We start from the raw sequence: 25,984 nt of genomic DNA on the forward strand, positions 1-25,984 counted from the left end.
CCCCCCTCGAACGAGTGTGGTGCCATGCAAAGTATTTTATGATACAAAGTGTGGTTTTGGAAATGGCATGCTGGTCAGGGATGCAGCAGCACACTGGCCGTATTGACCCTCCAACCCCTGTGCAGAAGTTGGCATAGCGTGTAGGCTACGCAGGTAGGTAGCATGTCAGGAGCCGATCACTGACAGCCGCCCTGTGCCCGCCTCGCAGGCTCCTCCCCCCTCGACTCCAGTCCTCGGACCTCCCCCTCATTCGGAATCCGGCTCCCAGTCTGACACCAACATGGCGGCGCACTTGCAGGTCAGTACGGCCAGCCACCAGGAATACAATAACACAGACACATGTCAGGCCCGTCCGCTGCCCTCTGCGCCTCCCCGCGGGAGTGTCCGCGGTGTCGCCCGCGGGAGAGGGCGGCGGCGTGATGCAGCTTCTCCCGGCCACGGGCTGAGCTGCGGGAGCCGCGCTGAGATCAGACACTCCCCTCGCTAGTGCTTATTGTGTGTTTGAGGCGGGAGTACATGCGTCTTACGGTGCCCGTGCTTCATGGCTTCACCTTTCATGTTTGAAGGCGTCCAATAAAGACTGCACTCTGCCCATACACTTTGCCAGCTCTATTGGAAGAAGACACATGTTCCACGCTCCTGTACAAACCAAAAGGGTCCCATTGGGTCTACACAACAGGGGGCAGCTTCCAATAGAAATGCCCTATGATCTTCTCGCAGAGCGTTCGAGCACTGGGAATATATGGAGGATGTGCTACACAAACTTAGGTTCTGGAACACAGGGGGGCCTCTCCTCTTTGAGCAGGCATGCGCCAGTATCCTCCATGCAGTGCGTCGAGTTAGGAGGGACACATAAGAGAGTCATTTGACACCGGTGTCTGAGCCCATGCATGCCTCCCCTCCCGCCATCTGAAGATAGGCAGGAATGATGTGGCAGAGGAGAGGAATGCAGTTTCGATGTGACAGATGAATGGGAGTTGTGGTCACACAAAAATCACCATGCATTACAATTGCATCCCGCCTCCAGTGACACGGGCCGTGGCTCTGTCCACACATGGCAGCTGCTATGCACGGTGTTTACCTTCTCCTCTGGGTTAACGTTTTTTGGTTGGTTGATGGGCAGGCCATTATTTCTGACATAATTATCATTGGATGGAACAAGTATATTTTCAAGTCGTTTGTGATGATAAATGCTTATATACGTGGGTACTGTTTTCAAATGATTTAAAACGTGTGCCTAGCAAACCATAAAGTGCCATTCAGTTGCATCGTTTTTACGCAACAGCCCGTGGCCCACATCCAGGGAAAAGGCCACTAGTGAGCTGACAGGGAACACAGAACAGATGGGAAGAACTAGGAACTAGGTATACCTTTCGGTCGTGCACGCTTATGCTTCCTCCTCGAACTACTGTAGGCTGCAGCTAAGAGATAAGCGAGCTCGTCCAGCCTTCATCATTAAGAGTGCCTGCTCTGTTGCAGGAGACGTCTTGTGACATGATGATTGTAAAAGAAAGACTGGGGCGTGCCCTAGTACACGTTTTCCCATATCACCCAGTATTAACATTTTGAAAACTGTACCGCTTTTAGTCCCTACTCATATTCTAGTATAGTTACGGCCAGTCTAGTTCGCTATACAGCTATGTTAAATTGATTGTTCGTGTAATGTGGGCACTTGCCAGGAATGCCTTTTTGTTTACAGAAATGTTTTTCCTGCAATGCTATGCAGAAATAATGAAATGAAATTGAGACCATTTAGTATACTTATTCCGGAATGTGATTTTGTGTGTGTGATAGTTCTGGTTCCCCCAAAAGAGCAGAAGCTGTTGGTATGCTATTACCCAAATTGACCTTTAACAATTGATCTTTTGCACAATTGACTTAATTATAGTGGTCCTAATTGACCTTCTGCACAATTGACCTTTATATTATTTTAGTTATTTTATATGTATTGGGTTGGTTTTGGATTATAAATAATATGAGGGGGTTGGGGGGGTTCCCCCACATTGTATGTCCTAATTGACCTAAATTAGGTTAATTCTCACGAGGTCAATTCTCCTGAGGTCAATTGTGAAAACGTCAATTAGTATACAACCATTGGTACAGTTGATTGTCAAATGTATATGTGTAAACATCCCCCTCAGTGAAGTGTCGCGGTTACCTCCATTTGCATGTTCTTGGCATTGTGATTTCATCGCAGGTGAGCATTCTGTGTGTGTGTGCCTTGTTTGCAATTTGTTGCCTCTGCTGTCAGTTCAAAAGAAAGCGTCCCAGAGGACCAGGCTTGACGGAACATGGTTTTGCTCAACTTTTTTTTTATCTATAGAGTGTATTTGGGTTCCGCTGTGCAATTCAAATATTCGTATCACATGTTATGGTGTGAACTTTATGAATGTCCTCCGGCTCGGCATTTAAGGCTGCACTTCACTTCATCATCCAAAACCGGTTGGCTTTTCAAATGCTTGTTTTTGTGTTTGCTGTGATGTGGCAGCCTGTTTACTTTATGTTGTTTACAGAACACTCAAGTTGTCACATGTCGGGTGTGAGTGCGCCATCCTGCCCCGGGTTCATTCTTTGCATTCTGGTTGTTGTGGTTTTCCCTTCGTCGATTACGACCACGCATCGTGGAATGATTGTGTAAAAGTGTGTCTATACATGTTACTTCATCATCCAATGTTTGCGTTTTGAAAGTTCTCAGTAACTCTTAGGGTAAAGTGAACCACACTTGTCTTTCGGCGCATCAAGTCATCATTTTGCCCTTGGGTTGCTAGGAGGGGATTGCGTATGCTTTGTTTGAAAGTCTACATCTATCATGAAGTGCCGCTCCCTGCTGTGATGACTTCCGAATTGGGACTGTTTCCGAATGCGTGCGGTAAAGGGAAAAGCAACTGTGATTTAGGTTATACTAGACCTTATTTTGCACTACTAGGCCTGTTTGCAGCCCAATGAACATTCAGCATGCTCATCGTAGGGCGCTTGCTGTTGTGAAGGGATATGTTTTCACAGCCACAATTGGCATGGTAGAAAATATGCCACCTGTCAGTGTATTTAACGACATGATTGGCCCAGCTAGTTCCACACCTAATTTGGTGACGCGAAAAGAAGTATAGGATGCTAAGATGCTTGATCGTTATTTGTGTATTTCGTCGTCTTCCACTACTTTCTGAGGGCTGCATTTAAAGTATGAGTCAGGAGGGGCGCGCCTTGTGGATTATTTCAAGTCAATGAGTTATGACGTGGCATATGTTCTAAAGTGCGCCACTAACACACTGTGCTGGCCCGTGCAACGTTTGACCTTTGAATGGGAAGCAAATCCAGATGACACAGCCACGGGCATCGTTTAGGCAGTGGTATTGGGGTGTATGGTTGGTTGTGAGATGTTTACAAGCAATGTAGTGTAGCCAATTAAAAGGGTTAGCCAGAGTAATCGGGCCCATCACTTACATTAAGTGCTTTTTAAATAAAACAAAGGGGCCTTCGCATGGTGTACTTTGGTCCTAATCCCAATTTTTAATTCCTCAGTTTTACCCGGAATTGTGCATGTCACTCACAGCGCCTCATTCCAACCCTAAACCCACCAACCAAACATTGTTGTATCTTGAATTTCATTTATGTATGAGGAGAGAATATGAGTCGCAGTTGAGGTTGCCATGAGGGCGATGAGACAATTGAGTCTGTGGTATGCACAATATACATGGCCACTATTATTAGTATTGTATACAGGGAAACGCTGTATCCATGTAACATGTTTCAAATGAGGACGTCAGACTGGATGTAAAACTAGAAAAATACTTCTATTTTTTGACACTCAATAATTGTCCCATTAGTTGGACCTCGGGCTCCACTCAAGGCTTTCATTGTTGTCAGCATCTCTCGTTTGCTGAATCGTCTCATCAGTCATTAGCCGTGGGAGGTTTTCTTGTCAAGGTCTGCATCACCATGTTATGTTATGTTATGTTATATATATTTGTAAAGCGCACAGTCGCCCAAAGGCATCATGGTGCTGGTAGGGAGGCTGCGAGCTCAGTAAGGACAGAGACGTTAGAACAGGGTGGACTTCAGAGCTTTCCTGAAAGCCAGATGATTGGCCGAGGATTTAAGTGATAGTGGAAGAGTGTTCCAGAACTTGGCTGCGGTAATAGAGAAGGCTCTGCCGCCATATCTTTCCCGATTGAACCTGGGGACCTTAAGGAGGTTGGTTTTAGAGGAGCGAAGGTCCCGATCCAGGATATATCGGGAAAATTTAGCTTGAAGGAATTCCGCTCCTAAGCCATGAACTGCCCGGTGGACAATGCACAATGACTTAAACTTAACACGCTGTGCAACCGGGAGCCAGTGGAGACGGCGAAGTACCGGTGAGATGTGGGCGCCATAGGGGGACCCAGTGGGCAGTCTGGCTGCCAGATTTTGCATACGTTGGAGGCGTTGTAGCAGACCCGTCGGTTGGGATAAGTACAAGGAATTACAATAGTCCAGCCGTGAGAGAACCAGTGCCGCCACCACCGGGGGACGCATGGTTTCTGGGATCATAGGTGGCACCTTCTTTAGAACCCTGATCTGGTGGTGTGCGGACTGACAGACAGCCAAGACCTGATTTGACATAGAAAGGGAGGCAGAGAGGATAACCCCCAGATTCTTTACCTTGTTTACGGGTCAGGGTAGAGGACCTAATGATGTGGGCCAGAAAGCGGTGGTCCATAATGACGGGTTCGGAGGGGAGCCAACAAGCATTACTTCCGTTTTATCACCATTAAGTTTGAGCCAATTTTGGTCCATCCAAATACCGACTGACTTGAGGCAATCATGAAGACGGGCTGCGACCACAGATTGATCCTGATCAAGCCGGATCAGGATCTGTGTGTCATCTGCATAGGAATAACAGTTAAGTCCGTAAGAGCGGATAAGGCAGACCAGTGCCCAGATATAAATGTTAAACAGGATCGGAGAGAGAGAGGGCACAGGGGGCAGAAAGAAAGGGAGGCATGGCGAGAGTCTGGGTGCGGTCAGAAAGAAAGGAAGTGAACCAGGCGAGAACAGAACCGGAGATCCCAATCTGTGCGAGATGTGATAGAAGGATGGAATGGTCCACCGTGTCGAATGCGGCAGATAGATCCAGCAGGATTAGGGCCCCTACTCCGCCCGCATCAACCAGTCTGGACATATCTTGTACGGAGACAAGTACACTTTCCGTCCCTCTACCAGGTCTGAAGCCTGCCTGTGCGTGATCAAAAATATTAGAAGATTCCAAGAAGGAAGACAGAAGGGGTGAAACCAGAGATTCCAAGAGTTTAGCCAGGAATGGAAGAAGAGAGATCGGGCGGAAATTGGCGGGGACGGTGGGATCAAGAGAAGGCTTCTTGAGAAGGGGAATGACCCTGGCAGATTTCAGTTCAGGGGGGACCAGTCCCGTTTGGCAGGAGTTGTTAATGGCCACAGTAATTTCAGCCAGAATGTCTGGGGCGGTCGTTTTCATAATGATAGCAGGGATGGCGTCCTCAGGGAAAGAGGATTTAATCTTTGATATGGCTGTCAGGACTTCTTCCTCACTAAACATAGGAAAGGTCGACCAACTAGGAGACAAATCAGTAGGTGGGGGAGGCATAAAGTCGATGGTGTCCGGGGGCAATGTCGTCAGAGATTTAGCAATGTTAGATCTAATCACATCAATTTTGGTGGTGACAAAGGATGCAAGGTCATTGCATAGTTTATGAGATGGCTTAACCATAGAGGTCAGCGACTCTGAGGAAGCAAGGGAGTGAACAATAGAAAATAGGGTTTTTGGTTTAAGTAAAGCATTTTCGATTTTCTGGGCAAAAAATGTTGATTTGGCGAGTTTAACGCTGGCTAAGTAGGTGGAGAGATTGATCTTGTACAGGTCTCTAAGCGCTAGATCGTAGTTAGTCCGCCATTTGCGTTCGGCTTGTCTGAGTTGGAGGCGAGCATTTTTTAGTAAATCAGTAAACCAGGGTTGAGACGGTAGTCTGCGGCCTTGAGTAAGTTTCAATGGAGCATGATGATTGGCAGCAGTCGTCAGTGTCTGAGAAAGTGCGGCAAGTGAAAGGGGTTGCAGGGAGATACAGTTGGAAGCTATCAGGGCACTAAGTGCTTTAGGATCGACCGAGCGCCAGGAGCGGAGATGCTTCTTGGAGGGTAGAATGTTGCAGGCAGGAGGGGCTGACTGAAGTGAGCATGTGACCAGGTGATGGTCAGACCAGGTCACAGGCTCAATCAGACCGGGGACCAGCAAGGTATCCTTTACGAATATCAGGTCCAGGATATTGCCATAAAGGTGGGTGGGGACTTGGATCAGTTGGCAGAAGTGAAGATCAGAAAGGCTGTCAAAGAAGGAGTTGAGTTCATCCGATCTGGGTAGATTGAAATGTAGGTTAAAATCACCTAGTATCACCAGATTGGAGTACTGCAGATTAAGGTCGGCAGCAAGATCGGCAAAGTCTAGCCCAAAGCGACCAATGGGACCGGGGGGGCGATAAGACCATGCCATTGTCTTCATAGTTGAGCTTGTTTCAACCTTGACCTCTGTCAGCGCCTGGTCACTCCTATTAGGTTAAAGCGAAGAGGTAAGGTGTATAGGGGTGCACAAGTCAGTTTAAATAGTCATTTACAATTTGTCAAACATAGAAATTACAGGGAGATGTGTATCAACAAAAAATCGAAAGTAAAGTAACAAAGATTTCAGGTGCAAACGGGCTGTCGTCACAAGGCCACTTGGGACAAAGAAAATCGAACAAAACCAGGGCTGAGTATTGCAACACAGCAAGCCCAAATGCACTCCCATGGGACAAATGATCCCTCTAGTCGAATTACTCATTCATTAAACATTGGTCGCCATTAAGGCAGAAATTTAGGTGCAGACGCACCTCAAATATTTCTCTATTTAACTCAAGCAGTGATTAAACAATTTCACAATGTCAATAAAAATCAAACGTCAAACATAAATGTTAATTGTATAGATAGATCAGAATCCAGATTATAGAGATAACCTTTGGATTTTAATCTCACAATTCCAACAAGTTATGGGAAGTAAACTAATCAAATTCACACAGTGTCCTCTATTGGCACATAGGGCACATATCGGTCAATGTTACAGACAGTACCAAAAGCCTTGGGAACATAACTAGTGGCATATAAGCACTAATGTTGGGCAAATCGGTTGCAAAATTTATTTTACACATTTATCACTTCACAGTACTATAATACATAGATTCAATCGATCCTAAACTTCCAAATGAAGTCTCTTATTAGGTGTCACTAAATGACCAACGCGTTTCGGTTCATAGAACCATCTTCAGGTTATAGACTTCATTGTTCATTTTCACAAAAAATGTTCATTTTAGGTACTCTGTAGGGTAATGGCGAAAAAGAGCTTTTCAGTGAAACTTCTTGATTTGTGGATGCACTAACAAATAAAATGTAAAAATCACAAACCTTGCTGATACAAGAACAGAGAGTCCAATCTATGGCCCAGTCTAAGGGGTAAGAACAGGGCGAAGGTAGAATGCGGTCGCTTCGGTATCTAAAAAGGTGGAAACCAAAGAAGACCCTTAAATAATGGCAGTCTAGTTGTAGGTGCAGAACAATTCTAGTAAAGTATAGAAAAAGTGTATGGAAAAAAGGCGTTTCCAGCCCAAAAGGCCTCAATCGATGGTCCGTTTTAGAATTGAGAGTCAAATTCAGTGTCTTTTAAAAGTCTGCCACAGGAAGCGTTACTTAGGAGGCACCAGTGTACCCCAGTTATGTTTAAATAGGAATAGGTAGAAGGGACTGTAGTGTACAATCAAGAAACGTTCGATGCACAAAAAAGTGAAATAATCCTTGTGGCAGTATTCACTGGAGGATAGGACAGAAGAGTCCAGCTAACAAATGTTGTTGCTTCAACAAACGTGGCTCGATAATAGCTAAACGCTTACCTCGGGTCAGGAAGGCAGAGAGACAGTCAGACCGCAGCAGATTGTGCGGTGTGACTGAACTCCAGCATTATGCGTTGCCCTGGCAACCTCGCGCAGGCTCGCCAGGGCGACGTCCATCTTAGTGTGGGCATAACAAGGTGTTTGGTTGCCGAGGCAACGTGGCACCGTAGTTAACGTAGTATGTCAGCGTAAGACTGCCAGTCTAGAGGATAGTTGGGCACAAGTAGGGGCACATGCAGGGGAATAAAAGCAGTGCACAGGAAGGGACCGCGGGGTGCCCCCAAGGTGCGGATAATGAATCACACAAAATTGCTGCAAGTAAAGAGCGCGCGCGGGGGCACGTTACCATAGCTCAAGAGAACTACGTGGTGCCCCCACGGCGCAATAAGTAAGTACGTGGAACACAAATCCCCGTAGGCCAACATTGTTAATGTTAAAGGACATTTGTACCGCTCACTATCACCACCGGAGTGGTCCCCTGGGGAAGTAAGTTAGCACTAACAGGTCAATCAAGGAGCGGATAATGAATCGCACAAAATTGGGGTTGTTCCTTTGCTTCTGTATGTTGTGTCTCTGTCTCTCCTGATGATGAGAATGTAAACGTTTTGTATGCAAATCTAACTACACTGATTTGACTCATCTCCTTTTTGAGAGAATCTCTAATCCTTTGTTTTAGAATAGCAGTTACCCCAGTTGGAGTTTCCTTGTTTTACCCGGGTGATTTATCCATTTCCATTTAGGTTGACAGTGGATCCCCTGGCGTTTCACGCCGGTCCATGGCAGACTCAGGTATCTGCTATTATGCTCCCTTCTATGTCTATCTAGATATTAGGAATATGCTCCTTGATGACCTATTAGTGCCAACTTACTTCCCTATGTCGGCCTACGGGGATTTGTGTTCCCCGTACTTACTTATTGCACCTTGGGGGCACCCCATAGTTCTCTTGAGCTACGGTACGTGCCCCCACGCGCGCTCTTTACTTGCAGCAATTTTGTGCGATTCATTATCCGCACTTTGGGGGCACCCTGCGGTCCCCTCCGGTGCACTGTTTTTATGCCCCCACATGTGCCCCTACTTGTGCCCATCTATCCTCTAGACTGGCAGTCTTACGCTGACATACTACGTTAACTACGGTACCTGGCGAGCCTGCGCGCATTCGCGAGGTTACCAGGGCGACGCATAATGCTGGAGTTCAGTCACACTGCGGGCTCTGCTGCGGTCTGTCTCTCTGCCTTCCCGACCCGAGGTAAGCGTTTAGCTATTATCGAGCCACGTTTGTTGAAGCAACAACATTTGTTAGCTGGACTCTTCTGTCCTATCCTCCTGTGAATACTGCCACAAGGATTATTTCACTTTTTTGTGCATCGAACGTTTCTCGATTGTACACTACAGTATCTTCTACCTATTCTTATTTAAACATAACTGGGGTACACTGGTGCCTCTTAAGTAACACTTCCTGTGGCAGACTTTTAAAAGACACTGAATTCGACTCGCAATTCTAAAATAGACCATGGATTGATGCCTTTTGGGCCGGAAACGCCCTTTTTCCATACACATTTTCTATACTTTACTAGCATTTTTCTGCACCTACAGCTACACTGGCCTTATTTAAGGGTCTTCTTTGGTTTCCACCTTTTTAGATACCGAAGTGACCGCATTGTACCTTCGCCCTGTTCTTACCCCTTAGACTGGGCCATAGATTGGACTCTCTGTTCTTGTATCAGCAAGGTTTGTGATTTTTACATTTTATTTGTTAGTGCATCCACAAACCAAGAAGTTTCACTGAAAAGCTCTTTTTCTCTATTAACCTACAGAGTAGCTATAATGAACAATTTGTGTGAAAATGAACAATGAAGTCTATACCCTGAAGATGGTTCTATGAACCGAAACGCGTTGGTCATTTAGTGACACCTAATAAGAGACTTCATTTGGAAGTTTAGGATCGATTGAAACTATGTATTATAGTACTGTGAAGTGATAAATGTGTAAAATAAATTTTGCAACTGATTTGCCCAACATTAGTGCTTATATGCCACTAGTTATGTTCCCAAGGCTTTTGGTACTGTCTGTAACATTGACCGATATGTGCCCTATGTGCCAATAGAGGACACTGTGTGAATTTGATTTTTTTCCTTCCCATAACTTGTTGGAATTGTGAGATTAAAATCCAAAAGTTATCTCTATAATCTGAATTCTGATCCATCTATACAATTGACATTTATGTTTGACGTTTGATTTTTATTGACATTGTGAAATTGTTTAATGACTGCTTGAGTTAAATAGAGAAATATTTGAGGTGCATTTGCACCTAAATTTCCGCCTTAATGGCGACCAATGTTTAATGAATGAGTAATTCGACTAGAGGGATCATTTGTGTCGCGGGAGTGCATTTGGGCTTGCTGTGTAGCAATACTCAGCCCTGGTTTTGTTCACTCCTATTAGGTTCTCTTGGTTTTGTCAGCGTTACTGCACTGGACTCTTTCAGTGTTTTGACTACAGCTCCCAAAATGGAACTCTTCTTTGGTTCTTTTACCATTGTCGGTGCTACTGTGCTCGGCAACTTTGAGTGTTAGATCCACAACACACACCAATCAATTCTTCTTTGGTTATCTTTGTTTGGTACAGCCAAAGCCTCTCTTTTCTAGTGTCTTTAGAGATTGCCTTGCATCTCTTTCTGACCTTCATCTGTATGTCACCTCCTTTGTCAGGTTGCTTCTGGAAAGGTTCCTCTCTAACGTACTGAGCTCTGCTTGTCCTCGCTATGACTTTGCTCGCAAGCTACGGTGTGCTTCTCCTACTTCAGTCTCCGTCTTCAAAGTTATTTGCAGGTCTGGACAGCAATCCCAATCTGCTTTCCATGAGCAGTCTGCCACTAAAGTTGGTCCCTTGGCACCTGAGCCTTACTGATTATCCTTTGGTTCTCAGGTCTGATTTGCTCCACTCTCATGCACTTCTGACTTGTTGATTCACATCCCTCTGCTCCTTTTCCTCCTCACTGCTGTAAAGCACAACACCTTTCTCCACACTGCAACTGTACGTTACCACTCTGTTCTTTCATGTCTGTCGTCCATTGCTCGTGGTATAGGTGATCATTAACATCAAATAGTTAATTTTCTGCAGTGGGGTTACTTCGTCCTACAGCCCTACCTTGACATCGACTTTTCTTTTGAAACTGGGAAAGGAGTGGCAAAGCGAGACAATTTTATTTGTATTTTATTGTTCATTTATAACACTTTTAATAATGGTTTCTAAGTGTGGGATCGGGATTCAAACCTGTGTTGCGCCATGTTGACTTGCTTCCAAGTCAAACGTGTTGCCACTGAGCTATCCTTGCTCCCCCGGATGAATCTGGATCTGGATGAAATTTGCCACCATGATTCTTGATCAGACAGTGAAATGGGTTTAGGGAAAAACACAGTTAAAGTAATAAAGCTTTTGTGTCCTTATCCCTGGCCAGCCAGCCCAGTAGAAGATGGTCAGTGACTCAGGTAAACTTTCTTCTGCTTAGATGATACCTCAGCATTTCAATGGCCCATTTAATTGCCTTACACAACCAGATTGTTTGGTACTTTACCCAATCCACTTCGTCCCCATAGGAACAACTTCTTACCCTCTTGTTTTGGGGGAAAGTCTGACTTCAGAGCATCAGTCTGTAAAAGAATTGCTTTGAAAAATAAGGGGTAGTTAAAACCGGATTCAAACATGCCTGAGGACATGGGAGATTTTTATGGCAGGCTCAGTCAATCTTTGGATGCTTTTGGATAACCTATCCGTAAGTAGCTGGCTCTTGAAGAGAATTATTGTACAAGGTGCCAGCAATAGCCAAGTAGACACAGGGACGCTCTTGTGTCTTTTAGTTATGTGCATTGAGGAGATGACTTCAACTTTTCGGGACTTCAGGTTTTATGACTTAATTTCCTTCTTAGTACCCTTAATATTTCACAGTTCTTGTTGTCTGCGTGCTTTTGGAGGAGCTGGCCGTTGATCTAGCATCTTTACGCTGTTATCTTATTGGTGCCATGATGGAGCATTTCCTACCAGTGTCCCAGATTTCAATACAAGATCGAGATGTAGGCAGACCTCAGCTTGTCTGAGGCATGGGGGAGGCATCACATTCTTACAGTGTTCACGTAAAACACAGAAACTCTGCATATTGGCAGGCTTGGGTAATTGCACTATAAGTGTCAACCACTAACTGATCTCTCAATTACCCCTATCCTAAACATTTCCATAGCCTCTTCTTTCAGGGTGGATCATCAGGCTTTAGGTAATCAGTTGGTTTCTGTCTAGCAACCACACTTCTAGCTTTTTGGAAACCATGTTGGATGATCTTTACTCAACCAGGTTGTTAAAAAAAAAAAAAGAAATCGGTGTCATTCTTTTTAAAACATCTTTAAGCGGTTTCCTTTTTATGATTAATGAACTGTTGTATTTGTGAGTAAGCCTTATATGTGCAGTGACCATAATGATTCCAGATATTCTTGCATGTTGATGATATGGGGTACTGGGGTGGCTACTTCTTGGTCACTGATTATATATAACGAAGGAAACCATATACAATAATTCAATGAAGTAAATGAAAAAATTACTTGAACCTGGGTGCAGTCAGGTATCACAACCATGACACAAGGTTGAGGAAAGAACACTTTAAAAAAGCTGTCCTAGAACTGGACACCAGGTCCCCTGCACACCTTAATGCTGTACAAACAGCTATATTAGTAATTTAAAAAACAGTAATGATATCAAAAATCTTTTCTTAAGGAAAATTGATGAAGATTCTTTATTCTGTATTTAGCTGATTGCTCAACGTGTTTGGGGGAATACCACCCCCTTCTTCAAGAGCACAACTGTAGACATAATAATATATATATACTTAATATACACATTTTAGAGACTCAAGTTAAGTATTTCACAAGCAAAATGTCAATAGTGCCACACTGGTCAAAGTATAAAAGGTGGTCACCTTTATACTTCTTGTCACCCTGGTGAATGATATACATTCCAAATGGGAGAGTTATAAATAATTGATGTCCCAATTTGAGAGAAAAAAATGTGAGAAGGAATAAGTAAGATTCGGACCAACAAGACAAATAAATAAATGACTCTAGTGTCCAAAGTATCAAAGCGATGGAAGACACAAGAATCCGATGGTGCTCACCGAAATGATCTACGCAGTTAGGTATAGCATACATCATAAGTGTTAAAAAGCATAAAAATGAGTGCTACAAACACCAACAATAAAAAACAGATATACATTGAGCTGATGAAAGACATACCTTGCCCATGTCCACAGACCAAATGGTAACAAATTAAAACAAACTTCACAATATCCTAAAGAAACTAACTAGAAAACAGACCTCGGTTGCACTACATCCGGAGTTATCTGCTGCATTATGCGTCCGTGTGGACTATTGTATGCAGGTCAAACTTCTCAAAGTCAGCTAGGGAAAGTGGTTGGAGCATAGATCAAACCTCTGTACTCATAACAACAAATCACCAGTGGCAAGACATATTTTTGTGAGAAACACAATGTGTCCCAATTAAGAATTATGATACTGGAGGTAGTCAGGATTCCAAATAGAGGCGCAGATCTATCGACACACCTCCTACAAAGCGAGATTTATTGGATACATCTATTATACAAGGTACAACCTTAAGGGCCTTAATGAGGATTTCAGTTGACATTGTTTTATATGATGTCATGCAACTTTCTTACTGTCTGTAACTTGTGTGTTTACAACATCTTTGCATTAAGTTTTTTTTGACATTGCTTGGAACATAACATTGGCAATAATTTATATTTTATTTTCTCCCTCCTGTTTTCCAACATTTTTCTATTATTTGACTTAATTTTATTTTTCTGTGACATTTTAATAATGCTGCATGTTTGCAACACAACTGTATGTGGAGATACTGTATGTGAACTGAGACATATTCTCGATGATGCGCCATTTGATTTTGTATGTACCTGTGATATTTTGACTATTTTGGTGAATTTGTTAACCTGTATGACTCATATACGGTAAGTGGTGGAAAATCTAATTGATTCTACAATGTACTAGGTATCAAAATGTGTTATCCACAACACAGTATTTTTAGTATTCTTTGTTTTTGCCATATAAAACAATGAGATTATACAACAGCTGGCACATGTTTTGTTAAGATGGATGTAAATTGCATTTACATTTTCACTTTACAAATTGCTATAAGCTCTAAGTGAGCAATACACCTCAAGTATGATGAATCTTACTAATCTGCAGTTGATTTTTACAATAAGTGGTGTGTGGATAACATTTAATATGTGAAAAACGGCTTTAACTTATTCTTTTTGAAATATTGTATTGATCCGATTTGGCTTAGTTATTTTCCCATTGAACCTTCTATCTTTATTTTATACCTTTTTTATTTTATTTATTTATTTTAATTTTATTTTTTAATTTTTTATTTTTTTTTATTTTTTAAACGTGTATTTTTAGGTGCAAGGCATTAATTAGTTTTCAAAAACGGATTAGCAGAATTTGCTAATTAACAGTTTCTTAGCAAACAAATGTATTAGATAAGCAATTAAGTACTAAATATTTTAAGTCACCAAACCTTATTTGTACCCAAGAGATAACATTAGCAGCAATACAACATTTTTGAAGTAAGACATTAGTGGGAGGGGTGTATGTAAAAGGTTGGGTGCATGAGTGGACACAAATAGATATGATAACAAGGCTTTGAAAAAGGTTTTCAGTGCAAGGCTCTGTGCAGCTGGGTGCAGTTAGTGTTGCACAGAGCAGCGCCCTTTTATATTGTGTGCTTGACCCAACATTTGCTGTGTAAGAAATTCAGAGGTTTCATAAAACCAAAAGGTTCAAGGAAAGTCATAACCTGACGCACAGAACCTAGACTGGTTTTGTGGCAGACAGGCTAATTGTCAACTTCAGGTAGACAAGATGGCCCTTGTCTGTCTTTGATATCAACTGTTTTCATTATAGTGTTAATTACCACTTTCGGGGGGAAGCGAGGGGAGGGCAGGACCGCAACAGGTCCACAAGCCTGAGTAAGGTAAGTCGAAGCACAGCATTCCAACCGTGGGCATCTTTGAAAGCGATATCTATTGCTATTGGCACTTAGAGTGTCATCTGGGGTTCTGATACATTTTTGTTTGTTTTTAAGGGAACTAGGCTTTGCGCAATTCATGCTTCCCTTTTAAAAGAAATGATCCAAATGTCTGGGATTGGAAATAATTATTTCCAGTACGTGAATGTGAGCAAGGTGGTGTGCAGGTGAGTGGGCAGGGGGTCGAGCACTCCAGTGGAGACTTGGCCTCAGGCACCACATCCAAGGACAAGGTGAAGGCTGGGCACAGGCGTAGCAGGCCAGGATGAAATGTGGGCAGCTACGTGCAGATTCTGCTTGCGTTCCCAGCCCGACTGGAACGCTCTCTCCCTGCAAATATATAAATTAATCCTAATCGTAGAGCAAAACAGGCTCTGATCAGTAGATCTGTAGATGTACAGACTGGATAGAACTATTGCTCTCTACTTTGCGTGAAGCTCTAGTTAAATTTGTGTATTCATTATTTAAGAGCAAAGAAAGTAAGCATCTAAGCAGAGTGGGTGGTGTAACGGGCAAAGAAGTTGTCAAACTAGGTGCAATATTTAAGTTTAAAAAAAATGTTTATTTTAAAAAGGCAGGTTATAAAAATACACAGTTCAATCATACATGACATGCATCGGTTTGTTTCCCTCCCCTCCCTCCCTCTGGATGTTAAGTCCCTTCTCCCTGCCCCTGCGGGAGGTCCCCATCGTTTAAGGTTCTCCAAGCCAATTGGGGCTTGTATGTCAGGGCTGGAAAGTCTCGGTCAAAGTCTAAGACCGGGCCCCAAATGTTTTGAAAGCGGTGAAGGAGGCCTGCCCTGGCTGCCATCACCTTTTCTGCGATTAGAATATCCCAGACTTTCACCCACCAGAAGGGCATAAGAGGGCCTTCAGCAGTTTTCCATGTGCGGGCTACCACGATTTTGCCCGCCAGTAAGCATTGGGATAACATTTTAGCTTTGGGTCCAGATCTTGGGTAGGTTCCGGGAATTGGGGCTCCAAGGAGAATGGGTTCGGGGACTAGAGGCAACCTTGTCTGAGTAATGTCTGCAATAGTCGCCAGGCATTGTTTCCAGAAGATTTGGGCTTTAGGGCAGGACCACCACATATGAAAGAAGGACCATATTTGGCCACATTGTCTACAGCATTTTGGGTCGAGCATAGGATTCATGTGGTGGAGTCTTAGGGGAGGGTAGTACCAATGGAGAAGGATCTTGTAGGCGCATTCTCTATTTGTGATGCATGCTGAGGAAGAGTGGGCCCGGGACCAAATGTCTGCCCATAATTGGTCCTCTATGGGGTGGCCCAGATCCGCCTCCCATTGGGCCATATACCATGTTTTGGAGGTTAAGTCCTTTTGGTGGCGTTTATACAGAGTAGAAATGTTCCCCCGGTTTGGGAGCTCTGTAAGGGTTAGTTCAATAGCTGTGGGGGGGGGGTGGGTGGCTGCTTGGCGGGTCTGTGGGTGAGAGCACCAGTGGCGCAGCTGGATGTATGTGAATCTGTCCTTTTCGTGAAGCTGGAAGATGTCTTTACATCGCTCAAAGGTGCAGGGTTGTCCTCCTTCAAAGAGTTGCCCAAGGGTCTCCAGGCCTCCCGCATTCCAGGTTTGGAAGTTCCGGGTGGACAGCCCGGATGAGAAGGTTGGGTTCAAGAACGCCGGGGAGGCGGAGCTGAGTCCCACCGGGATCCCCTTTTGCTTCAGTGCTTTGTCCCAGGCAGAGATGGTGTGTATTGTGGTCGCCAGTACTTCCTGCCACCATCGACGTTCTGGAGGTGGGACGTGTGGGAGGAAGCGCAGTGGAAGGGGTAGTTGCGCCTGTTCGAGGTCCTCCCACCTGGGGTGGTTAGTCAGCGTTTGCCATGACTGGATGCAAGCCAGCTGGGCCACCATCTGATACTTTTGTAGGTCCGGGACCCCGAGGCTGCCGAGCTTCGCGTTACCTAGCATTGTGGTCTCAGGAATACTGGATTTTTTCCCCCTCCAAATAAACTGTAGCATTTCCCTCTGTAGATTTCGAAGGGCTGGTGCTGAGATTGTTACTGGGAGTGATGAGCAAGCGTACAGGAATCTCGGTAGCAGGTTCATTTTACAGGCCGTGATTCGCCCCACTAATGATATTTCTTGTGTCGCCCAGCGCTTTAAGTTGGCTTCCAGCTCTGTGAATAGTGGGGGAAAATTTGCACTGTAGACCTCTTTCGGTTTAGCTGGGATCTGAACCCCTAAGTAGTTAATTCCTTTAGTCTTCCATTGGATTGGGCATAGTGGGGTTAGGGCTTCCCGCTTCTCTGGGGTCAATCCCACTCCCATAGCATCTGATTTCCGAAAGTTGATGGCGAAACCCGTGACCTTTCCATAGCTCTCTATCTCAGCCACGGCCTGAGGGAGAGAGGAGCGAGGCTCCCTGATGGTGAGGAGGACATTGTCCGCATAGAGGGCTAGTTTGTGGTGCGAGGAGCCCGCCTGAAGGCCTTGATCGCGGGGTTCAGCCTGATCCGTTGGGAGAATGGTTCCATGATCAAGGTGAAGAGGAGCGGTGACAGTGGGCACCCTTGCCTGGTTCCACAGGTTAAGTTGATGGGGGAGGAGCAGGTGCCGTTAATTCTCAGAAGGGTTTTGGGCGCTTTGTAGTCAGCCAGAGTCATAGTGCAAAATACCGGGCCAAATCCAAAGGCTTCGAGGGTGAGCCTCATGAAGGTCCAGTCTACTTTGTCGAATGCTTTGATTGCATCCAGGGCCAAGAGCACCAATCCTTGGGAATCTCAGGAGGCCAGCTCTACTAGGTCTAGGTGTCATGATCTCTGCTTCCAAAAGATCAGGACTTGCCCGACTCCCTTGGAAGCAGACCCATAACCCCGGTTCCGAATGCCAGCCAGTCCCAATTGGGACCTTTTGGACCCTGTCCTGGCGCCAGTGGCACCAGGCTCATAAAGATGCCCAGTCCCAGCGCTGGAAGCGTCGGGCTCATAATGCTTGGGTGGACTTACCTGCAGCAGACCATGCTGCTTACTTACCTGCCAGTTGAACCCCTGATCCTCTTCTGTTTGGGACTACTTTTCCTGTTGGGTGGGGCAGGAGCCACTCCCTAGGTTCAGAACACTGGAACTCTTCTGGAAAGCAGGAACTCTTTTCTTACCTAGGCGTGGCTGTGGAAGGAGACACTTAAGCACTACAGGAGGCTATTTAAACCACACCCGATGGATGAATCTTGCTTTGCGTTATTCTGCATTCTCTGCAGCAGAACGCTCATCGTGTCTTCTGCTTCTGATCCTGGGCCTAAGGGAACAAAGGTTTACCATCCTGGAATCCAGTCTTCAGCAGCACCTGTAAAGACAAAGAAAGAACAGGTTAGCACTACGGTCTTCAGTGGCAGCGCATCTCTTACCTGGTCCATCGGCTGTCACCAACGCCTCGCGCTGCATTCCGGCATCTGAAAGACAAAGGCTTACCAACTCTTCGCATGCTCCGGAGGTCTTCGCACTGCATTCCGGCATCTGAAAGACAAAAGCTTACCAGCTCTTCGCACGCTCCGGAGGCCTTCGGCGCTGCATCCCGCATCTGAAAGACAAAAGAACTTTATTACTCACGTGCCATTACTCCTTCCCACGCCAAATCCAGTGGGTATTCCAGCACCCTTCAGCTTCTCTAAAGCTCCGAACTTGTACCTGCAAGATAAAAGGGACAGTTAGTGCGCATCGTGAAGCAGGCTACAAGCGCTTACTTACGTGCTTCCAGGCGCTTCTATTCCTCACGCGGGTTCGATCCTCAACTCTCATCAGCCCGCCATCCGCCATCGCCGGAACCCTGCAAAACAAGAGATATCATTACAAAAGACTTTTAAGACATTTGAAGTGCCCAGAACTTACCGTTCGTGCAGTTAACGACGGACAGCAGTCCTCTGAGGTCAAGAGGCCTGCACCCTTATCCAGTGAAGAAACTGGTTACGGCACCCTGCCCCGAGGCAGATGGAGAGCTCGGCGTTCACTTACCTAAGGTGAGGGCGTTAACCTTTGGGGTTCTACAGGAGAAGAGAAAGGGAAGAGGAGAGAGGCACCCAATAACCCCAGTTCATTAATCCCATATTTTCTATCTGCAGACATCTTACTCTTTGAGTCAGACATACAGTGCACAGAGGTCCATCCCAAAGAGCCAACCGTGTGTTACACATCACCTTTGAAGATACGGCATTCACCCAGTCAAGACCGGCGCCTCTGCGGGAATCAGGTGAGCGTTACACTAGGTCTCTACGAATGTTATCAGCTGTAGACCGGTGTTTGAGAAAACCACTCTTGTCTGCGTAGATTATTTCCGGCAAAATCCGGGATAGGCGTGTTGATAGAATTTTAGAGTAGATGTTAGCATCTATATTGAGTAGGGCAATGGGTCTATATGATGTTGGGTTTTTCGGGTCGCTTCCGGGTTTAGGCAGCAGGACCGTAATTGACTCTTGCATGGAAGGGGTTATGGTGCCTGTGGTTCTAAATGGATTGAACAACTGTACTAGGGGTGCTAGTAGTTGAGGTTTAAAAATATTGTAGAACCTGATTGAGTAGCCGTCTGCGCCAGGGGCCCGGGGTTTAAGGGCTTTTATAACCTCGCCCACTTCCTCGCTAGTGATTGGTGCTTCCAAAGAGTCATTGGCTGCATTTTTTAGTCAGGGGGGAGCTGCCTTCCACAGGTATTCCTTCTGTTCGTCTAGCGCCCTTACTGGGGCGGTCATCACCTGGGTCAGGTGGGCTGTTGTTCGACGTAGTTTGTCTTGGTCAGCGTATTGGATTTTACCATGTTGGTCCCACAAGCCCACGATTGTGTTGTTCCTTTTAGCCTTGGTGAGCTTGTCCACCAGCAGCAGTTTGTTCGCCTTGTTGTTTTTAGCGTAATAAAACTGTTTAGCCTTTGCCATTTGGTGGGCAGTGTGTTCGGCGTAGTGGGCCTCGATCTTCTTTTGTGCTACTCGGATAGCTCGTTGCGTTTTTGGGGTCCAGCCTTTCTCCTTGTGGATCTTCTCTGCTTTTTCAAGTTCCTCCTCAAGGCTCAGGCGGGTTTGTCGTCTGTGCCTGTGGAAGGCCGCCCCTTGGGCAATCAGCTCCCCCTGCACCACTGCCTTCATTGCGTCCCAGTTGTTGGTGGAAGAGGTGTCTTCGCTAGAATTTTCCTTAAAGAAGTTGTTGATCGTAGTTGCGATAGCGTCTCTAAGAGGCATCTCGTTGAGGATCGGGTCATATAACGTCCATCTGCGTTGTTGGGGAGCAGATGGCCCTTGTGCTTGGTCACTGGGGCGTGGTCGAACAAGATTCTAGAGCCTATGGTCACATCGTTGGTGAATGTGAAAATTTGCGGGGATACTAAGAGGAGGTCTATTCTGGACAATGTTCTGTGAACATAGGAATAGAAGGAGAAGTCCTTTTCATAGGTGTGGAGTACCCTCCATGAGTCCACCACTTCTAGAGTTTTGAATAATTGTAGGAGAGTCAGTGCTATGGCGAGGTCTCCAGTGGAGGGTGGGTGCGATTTGTCTTTCACGGGGTCTGGAACTCATTAAAATCGCCACTGATTACTATCTGGCCCTCTAAGAAAGGGGAGAGAGTTGCATTTAACGACTCATAGAAGGGTGCCTGACCTGAGTTTTGCGCATATTCTGAGACTATGGGGTATAGTTGTCCCAACAGTAGGCACTTCACGGCTATGAAACGCCCCTTCGGGCAGTGTATAGAGTCCAGAATTTGAGGGTTTAGCTCGTTCCTGAAGAGGATCGCCGTGCCACCTCTTTGGGAGTTCCCCGATGCGAAGAGTTGTTTCGGGAAGTGTTGGGAGCGTAGGTGTCCGAAGTCTGCCGGAAGGAGGTGTGTTTCCTGTAACATAGCTACTGCAGCGTAGTCATCTTGGAGCTTTTGCAGGATTGACTTGCGTTTGGCTGGTGAGTTCAGTCCTTTAACATTCAGGGGGACAGACCTCAAGGTCTGATGTTCCAGGACAGGATCTGGCCTCGCTAGTGGGCTCTGAGGCGGGGTGGGAGATGTAGGGGGGTCAGTCAGCATGTCATAAGATGTGTGGCCATTCATTAACCTGCCTTTGGGATTTAAGCTCGGACCTCCAACGGGAGGACCGAGATTTAACTGGGGGGTGGGGACCATTTTTGGGTCCAGGGCCCCCCCTCCCCTGGCCAACAGGGCCACAGAACAGTGTGTAGCCAACCTGGCTAAAACCATGAGTAGTCTTAGTGGATCGTTCCAAGGACTCAAGGACTCATAGGTGGATTGTGCCTTGGGACTGGGCATGGGCCGTGGGGTGAGGCCCGCTGCACCGATGATTAGGGATCATCAGTGCTTCTTTAGGTGGTGGACGACTCCGGGCACCACACTTGAGGTGTGGGGTCTCGGAGTGTTGGCGGCTCCATTGCGAAACTGTACGTGACTATGTCCTTTTTCTGAATCTCGGCACCTTTGACCAGGTGTTTTGTTTAGATTTAGGGGAGGCCACAGGGTCTGGGTCAGCTGCCGCCTCAGTGATTGGTGGGGGCGAGGGTTGGGGGAGTCTGGAAGCATAATCTTTTCAGCGTCTTCTAGGTGGCTGATTCTTCTCAGCGTACCCTTGTAGGAAAATTGTAAGGCCGTAGGAAAAAGCCACCTATAGCTAATTTTTTGGTCCTGAAGAAAAATGGTTAGCAGGCAGGGGCTCGCCTCTTCTGGAGGGTAAGAGGAGATGGGTCTTGATAAATCTGGAGGGAGGCGCCCCTTGGAAGGTGATTTCGCGCTTGGAACGGCTTATTGCCGAGATGGCTTCCTTCGTGGTAAATAAATGTACCCTGGTGATAACATCTGGTGGGGTGTCTGACTCCATTCCGCAGCGGGGATGCAGCCTGTGGGTGCAGTCTAGAAGAAGTTTTGAGTTCTCCAGTTGTGGGAGGAGAGTTTGAAAAAAGTCGCCCACATATTCTGCCAACTCCTTGTCTGGGACTGAGGCTGGGATTCCCCGAATCCAGAGGTTATTGCGCCGGGCCCTATTTTCCAAGTCCTCCTGCTCATATTCTAGGATTTCGCACTTGTCCTGAAGGAGTCTAATTGAGTGTTGGACCTCCGTTAGGACGGAAGTATGGTCTTGGGTGCGATCCTCAACTTCTCCTAGTCTCTGTCTCTCATCCGAGACCCTTTTGTCAGTGTTCTCTAGCTTAGTGGTAAGCTCTGTCATACAAGACCGGAATTCTGATTTAATGTCGGCCATGAATTCACGAATATCCTCTTTGGTCTCCAGAGGTCCCTTGTTGTCTAGGGGTTCCCGTAAGGAGGGGGCGGGGGTAGGGGTCTTGTTTCTTCGCTTTGTCGGATGACATTAGCATTGACGCTATGTCCGAGGTCTTGGTGGATTTTGGTTGCTTGGTCATTGCATTATTTGTCATCGGCGGGTTAGGGGTCACAGGGAGCTCTGTAGCTGTAATGGCGGAGTGCTTCGGGGGCCGTCCGGGGCCCTTCAGAGCCTTTCGAGAGAATTAAGGTGTGCTATCGGTGCAGGTTATAAGCTTTATCTGCGGGAAGCAGGGCCGTGGGCCGGGGCACCCCAGGAAGAGTCCGGGGAGACGGAGGAAGGAGAGGGGTCAAGCGTCGAACATGCAGGCCAAGGCTTACCTCTGTCTCAAGTCCGGGTCCCCTTAAGAAGGCCCAGGGTCTCCAGGCGGGAGCTGATTGTTCACTCAATGAGGCGGCAAAGCGTGGTGTTCTCCAGGGTCTCCCTGAAGGAGGTTCCCGCCGCAACGGGAGAGGGGTTCCTGCGCCATCAGGGGTTGTCACCTCTGAGGATTGCCTGTGTATGCCCTTAGAATGGTGAGTTGGTCCCAACTCAGAAAGTGTAGTAATGCTGAACTTAGTGCAGTGGCCTGGAGGCAAGTGCTAAGACTGGCAGGGGGGCCTGGGACCTGTAAGGCTCCCAGGCAACCAGTCAGCAAAAACTGGGCAGAGTTAGGGAGGAGAAGCTAGACGCTACTCGCCGCTACTTGCGGGATTCTCTCATCGCACTCTGCCCAGCTGTCCTGATTCTGCCTAAAACATGTCAGGGCAGGAATTACCAGGGAAGACTGCCAACAAAACTAGTAATGAACCTGTAGTTGCCATACTTATTAATGCATGATTGATGGTGGCGCATGCCCATCTACTATATGAGATATTAGCAGAAACACAGCCAGATCTGGTCTTTATGACCTGGCTGACAGTCATCTACCCTGATATTTTCCCATGCCCTACCTGTCCACTACAATATTGTCCATCTGGATCGGATTTCCACTCATCCGGGGGTTGGGGGAGGAGGGGTTGCAGTGATATTCAGGTCCGCTCTCCACATTTCCACGATTCCTTTAGTTCACGAGCTGCAAATGAAGCATTGCTAGTACGCCCATCGACGTCGGCTTCCTTTTCTTGGTATTTCCTTGTTATTTATCGCCCACAAGGATCGTACATGTCTTTTCTTAACCCCTTCTTAGAGCTAGTTGCTGCCCTTCAGGTAAAATATCAGAACCTGGTGGTGATAGGAGATTTTGACATGAGGTTAAATGTTCCCATGCCCCCGGGGCTATCCGAATTCCGTGATGCTATGCCTGATTTGGGATTGTCTCAATTTGTCTGCGATCCGACACATGCCATGGGCCGCATCTTGGATCTTATTTTCTCGTCAGTGACCAGTATTTCCGATGTACAGGGGAAATGGGTACTGTGGCCTGACCACAGACTTATTTCTTTTGATATTCTGGGGCCTACAGGGTGGGCAAAAGCACGCTTGGCTAAATCTTGGAGACGGAACTGGCACATGGTTGACCATCAGCTGCTATACTCTTAGATTGTGGCTTGTTGCAGGGCTGCAGCGACTATCGACTTCTCCTTACTTTAAAGTATTCTATTCGATGTCACTAACCATGTAGCCCCGCTTAAATTACAGGCCCGGAAAGGGCGTCCGAGCCATGGTTCACTGATTCACTTAAAACATCTCGCTTGCTAGTTAAGACAGGCAGAGTGCAAATGGCGCTGTGCGTATTGATCTGCGGAAAAGGCCTCCTTTTGGCATCTTGCTAAAATATATCATCAGGACGTGGTGATAGCTAAGCAAACTTATTTTACTGGCAAGGTTGAGCAACCTCTTAATCCAAAGAACTTTTTTCTGTGGTTAACTCTTTTTCTTCGACCTCCCGTTTCTCAAGCACTTTGTGACTCTCTCTCCGTCTTTTTCTATCCTAAGGTAGTGGACATTTGTAATAACATTCCAGGCTGTAAGCAGCACATAGCTGTGGGCTTCACCTGCGAAACTGCTGCTACCGACAGTACTAGATGAAACAAGTTTCCCGAATTCTAGGCCAATGAAGTCCTGCAGGCAGTGGGGCGCCTTAAGTCTGCAGCCCCGTCTGACCCCATCCCATTGGCCTCTGTTAAACCAATCATGCCTGCCATGATCCCTTGGGTTGTGAAGGCAGTGAGTTCTACCTGTCGAGTGGGCACGATCCCTGCCGAGCTGAAAGCAGGCTATTGTGATTCCGCTTTTAAAGAAATCCTCCTAGGATGCATCAGTTTTGGATAACATTCACCCTATTTCTCTTCTTTTTTCATGAAATTGCTAGAGACTTTGGTAGCGCCCCTTCTTTCTTCTTTTCTGGAATCTTCTTTGTTTTTTTTTTGCTCCTTTCAGTTGGGGTTTTGACCGGGACGGGGTACAGAGAGTGTCCTGGTATCGCTGGTCGATGACCTCACCATGCTGGTGGATCAGGGCAGAGTGGGTGCCCTGATTCTGATAGATCTGTCTGCGGCATTCAACACACTCGACAACTTCGTCCTGTTATCTCGCCTGCATACAGCGGCCCCCTCTGGGCCAGTCCTGGCCGGGTTTGTATCTTTCCTCACTGACAGGAGTCAGTCACTCTCTCTACCTCCTTTCCTATCTTCTTGTACACTATTTTGTGGTGTTCCGCAGGGTTCGGGGCTTGTCCCCTGTGCTTTTTAACATCTATGTTCAGCAGCTGATTCGCCTCATCCGTTCTTATGGCTTTCGCTGTTATTTGTTTGATTCGTATTTATATAGCGCACAACAGCCCGAGGACATCGTGGCACTTGTTACAGTACAAAGCTTAGTTACTTCGTTACATGGTCATTAGCAGTATATATAAAGGTTACAATATAGTTATATTACATTTGTGTTATATTACAATATACATGGCAGAAGTGGAGGAGGCAGTCCTCCACTTGCTAGTTGAGGAGAGTGGCCTTGAGGTTGTTGCGGAAGACAGAGATGGAAGTTTCAGCTCTAAGGGTGGCAGGGAGTGAGACCAGAGTTTTGGTGCAATATAGGAGAAGCCTAGACCTCCTGCTGTGGCTCTCTTTATGCGTGGTATGTGTAGCTGGTTGGTGTACTGAGCTCTGGTCGGGCGAGTGGATGTAGTCCTTGATATTGCTTCAGATAAGTATGCTGGAGCGGGTTTTATTGATGCATCTGTGAGTGATGGTGAGGATTTTCAGGGTAATACGGTCTTTGACCTGAAGCCACCGGGCTTCACATCTGGCGTGGGATATATGGTCTCTTCTAGGGATGCTCATGGCGGCTCTGGGGGTATTGTTTTGTGTGGTTTGCAGTCTGTGAATGTTTTTGGCGGAGGTGCCAGCTAGGAGGGCGTTGCAGTAATCGAGTTTGGCTCCTATAGTTGCTCTAGCTATGGCCAAGCGGTTAGGGGTGGATAAGTAGGGTTTAATGGCATTGATGAGTTTGGTGCTGAACGTTGATGCAGAGGCTATGGCGCTGACTTGTTTGTTCATCGATGGGTTTGCATCAATGTGAACACCTAGAGTCTTGACAGATGATGATACGGAGATGGTTGAGTTGTCTATGTTAAAGTTGTTGTATTGGGGGCTTAGTTTCGATAATGTGTTTGTCTGGCCCAGGATGAGAATTTCAGTCTTCTCCCTGTTAAGACAGAGGCCATTGATTGCCATCCAAGCTTGGATAG

The 25,984-nt window shown here is 46.3% G+C and overlaps 1 protein-coding gene across 1 annotated transcript in view; it reads left to right on the forward strand.

Moving 5' to 3' along the window:
- Positions 1-217: 217 nt before the first annotated feature.
- The window catches only part of RANBP17 (RAN binding protein 17), a 2,111,817-nt gene continuing 2,086,050 nt past the window's right edge, over positions 218-25,984 (forward strand). The window contains exon 1 of the mRNA XM_069654335.1: positions 218-298. Coding sequence (XP_069510436.1) covers positions 281-298 — 18 coding nt within the window. The 5' untranslated portion in view covers positions 218-280. The remainder of the gene's footprint in view (positions 299-25,984) is intronic.

The sequence above is a fragment of the Ambystoma mexicanum genome, chromosome 3q (genome assembly GCF_040938575.1).
Source record: "Ambystoma mexicanum isolate Mex_15411 chromosome 3q, UKY_AmexF1_1, whole genome shotgun sequence".
NCBI lineage: Eukaryota > Metazoa > Chordata > Amphibia > Caudata > Ambystomatidae > Ambystoma > Ambystoma mexicanum.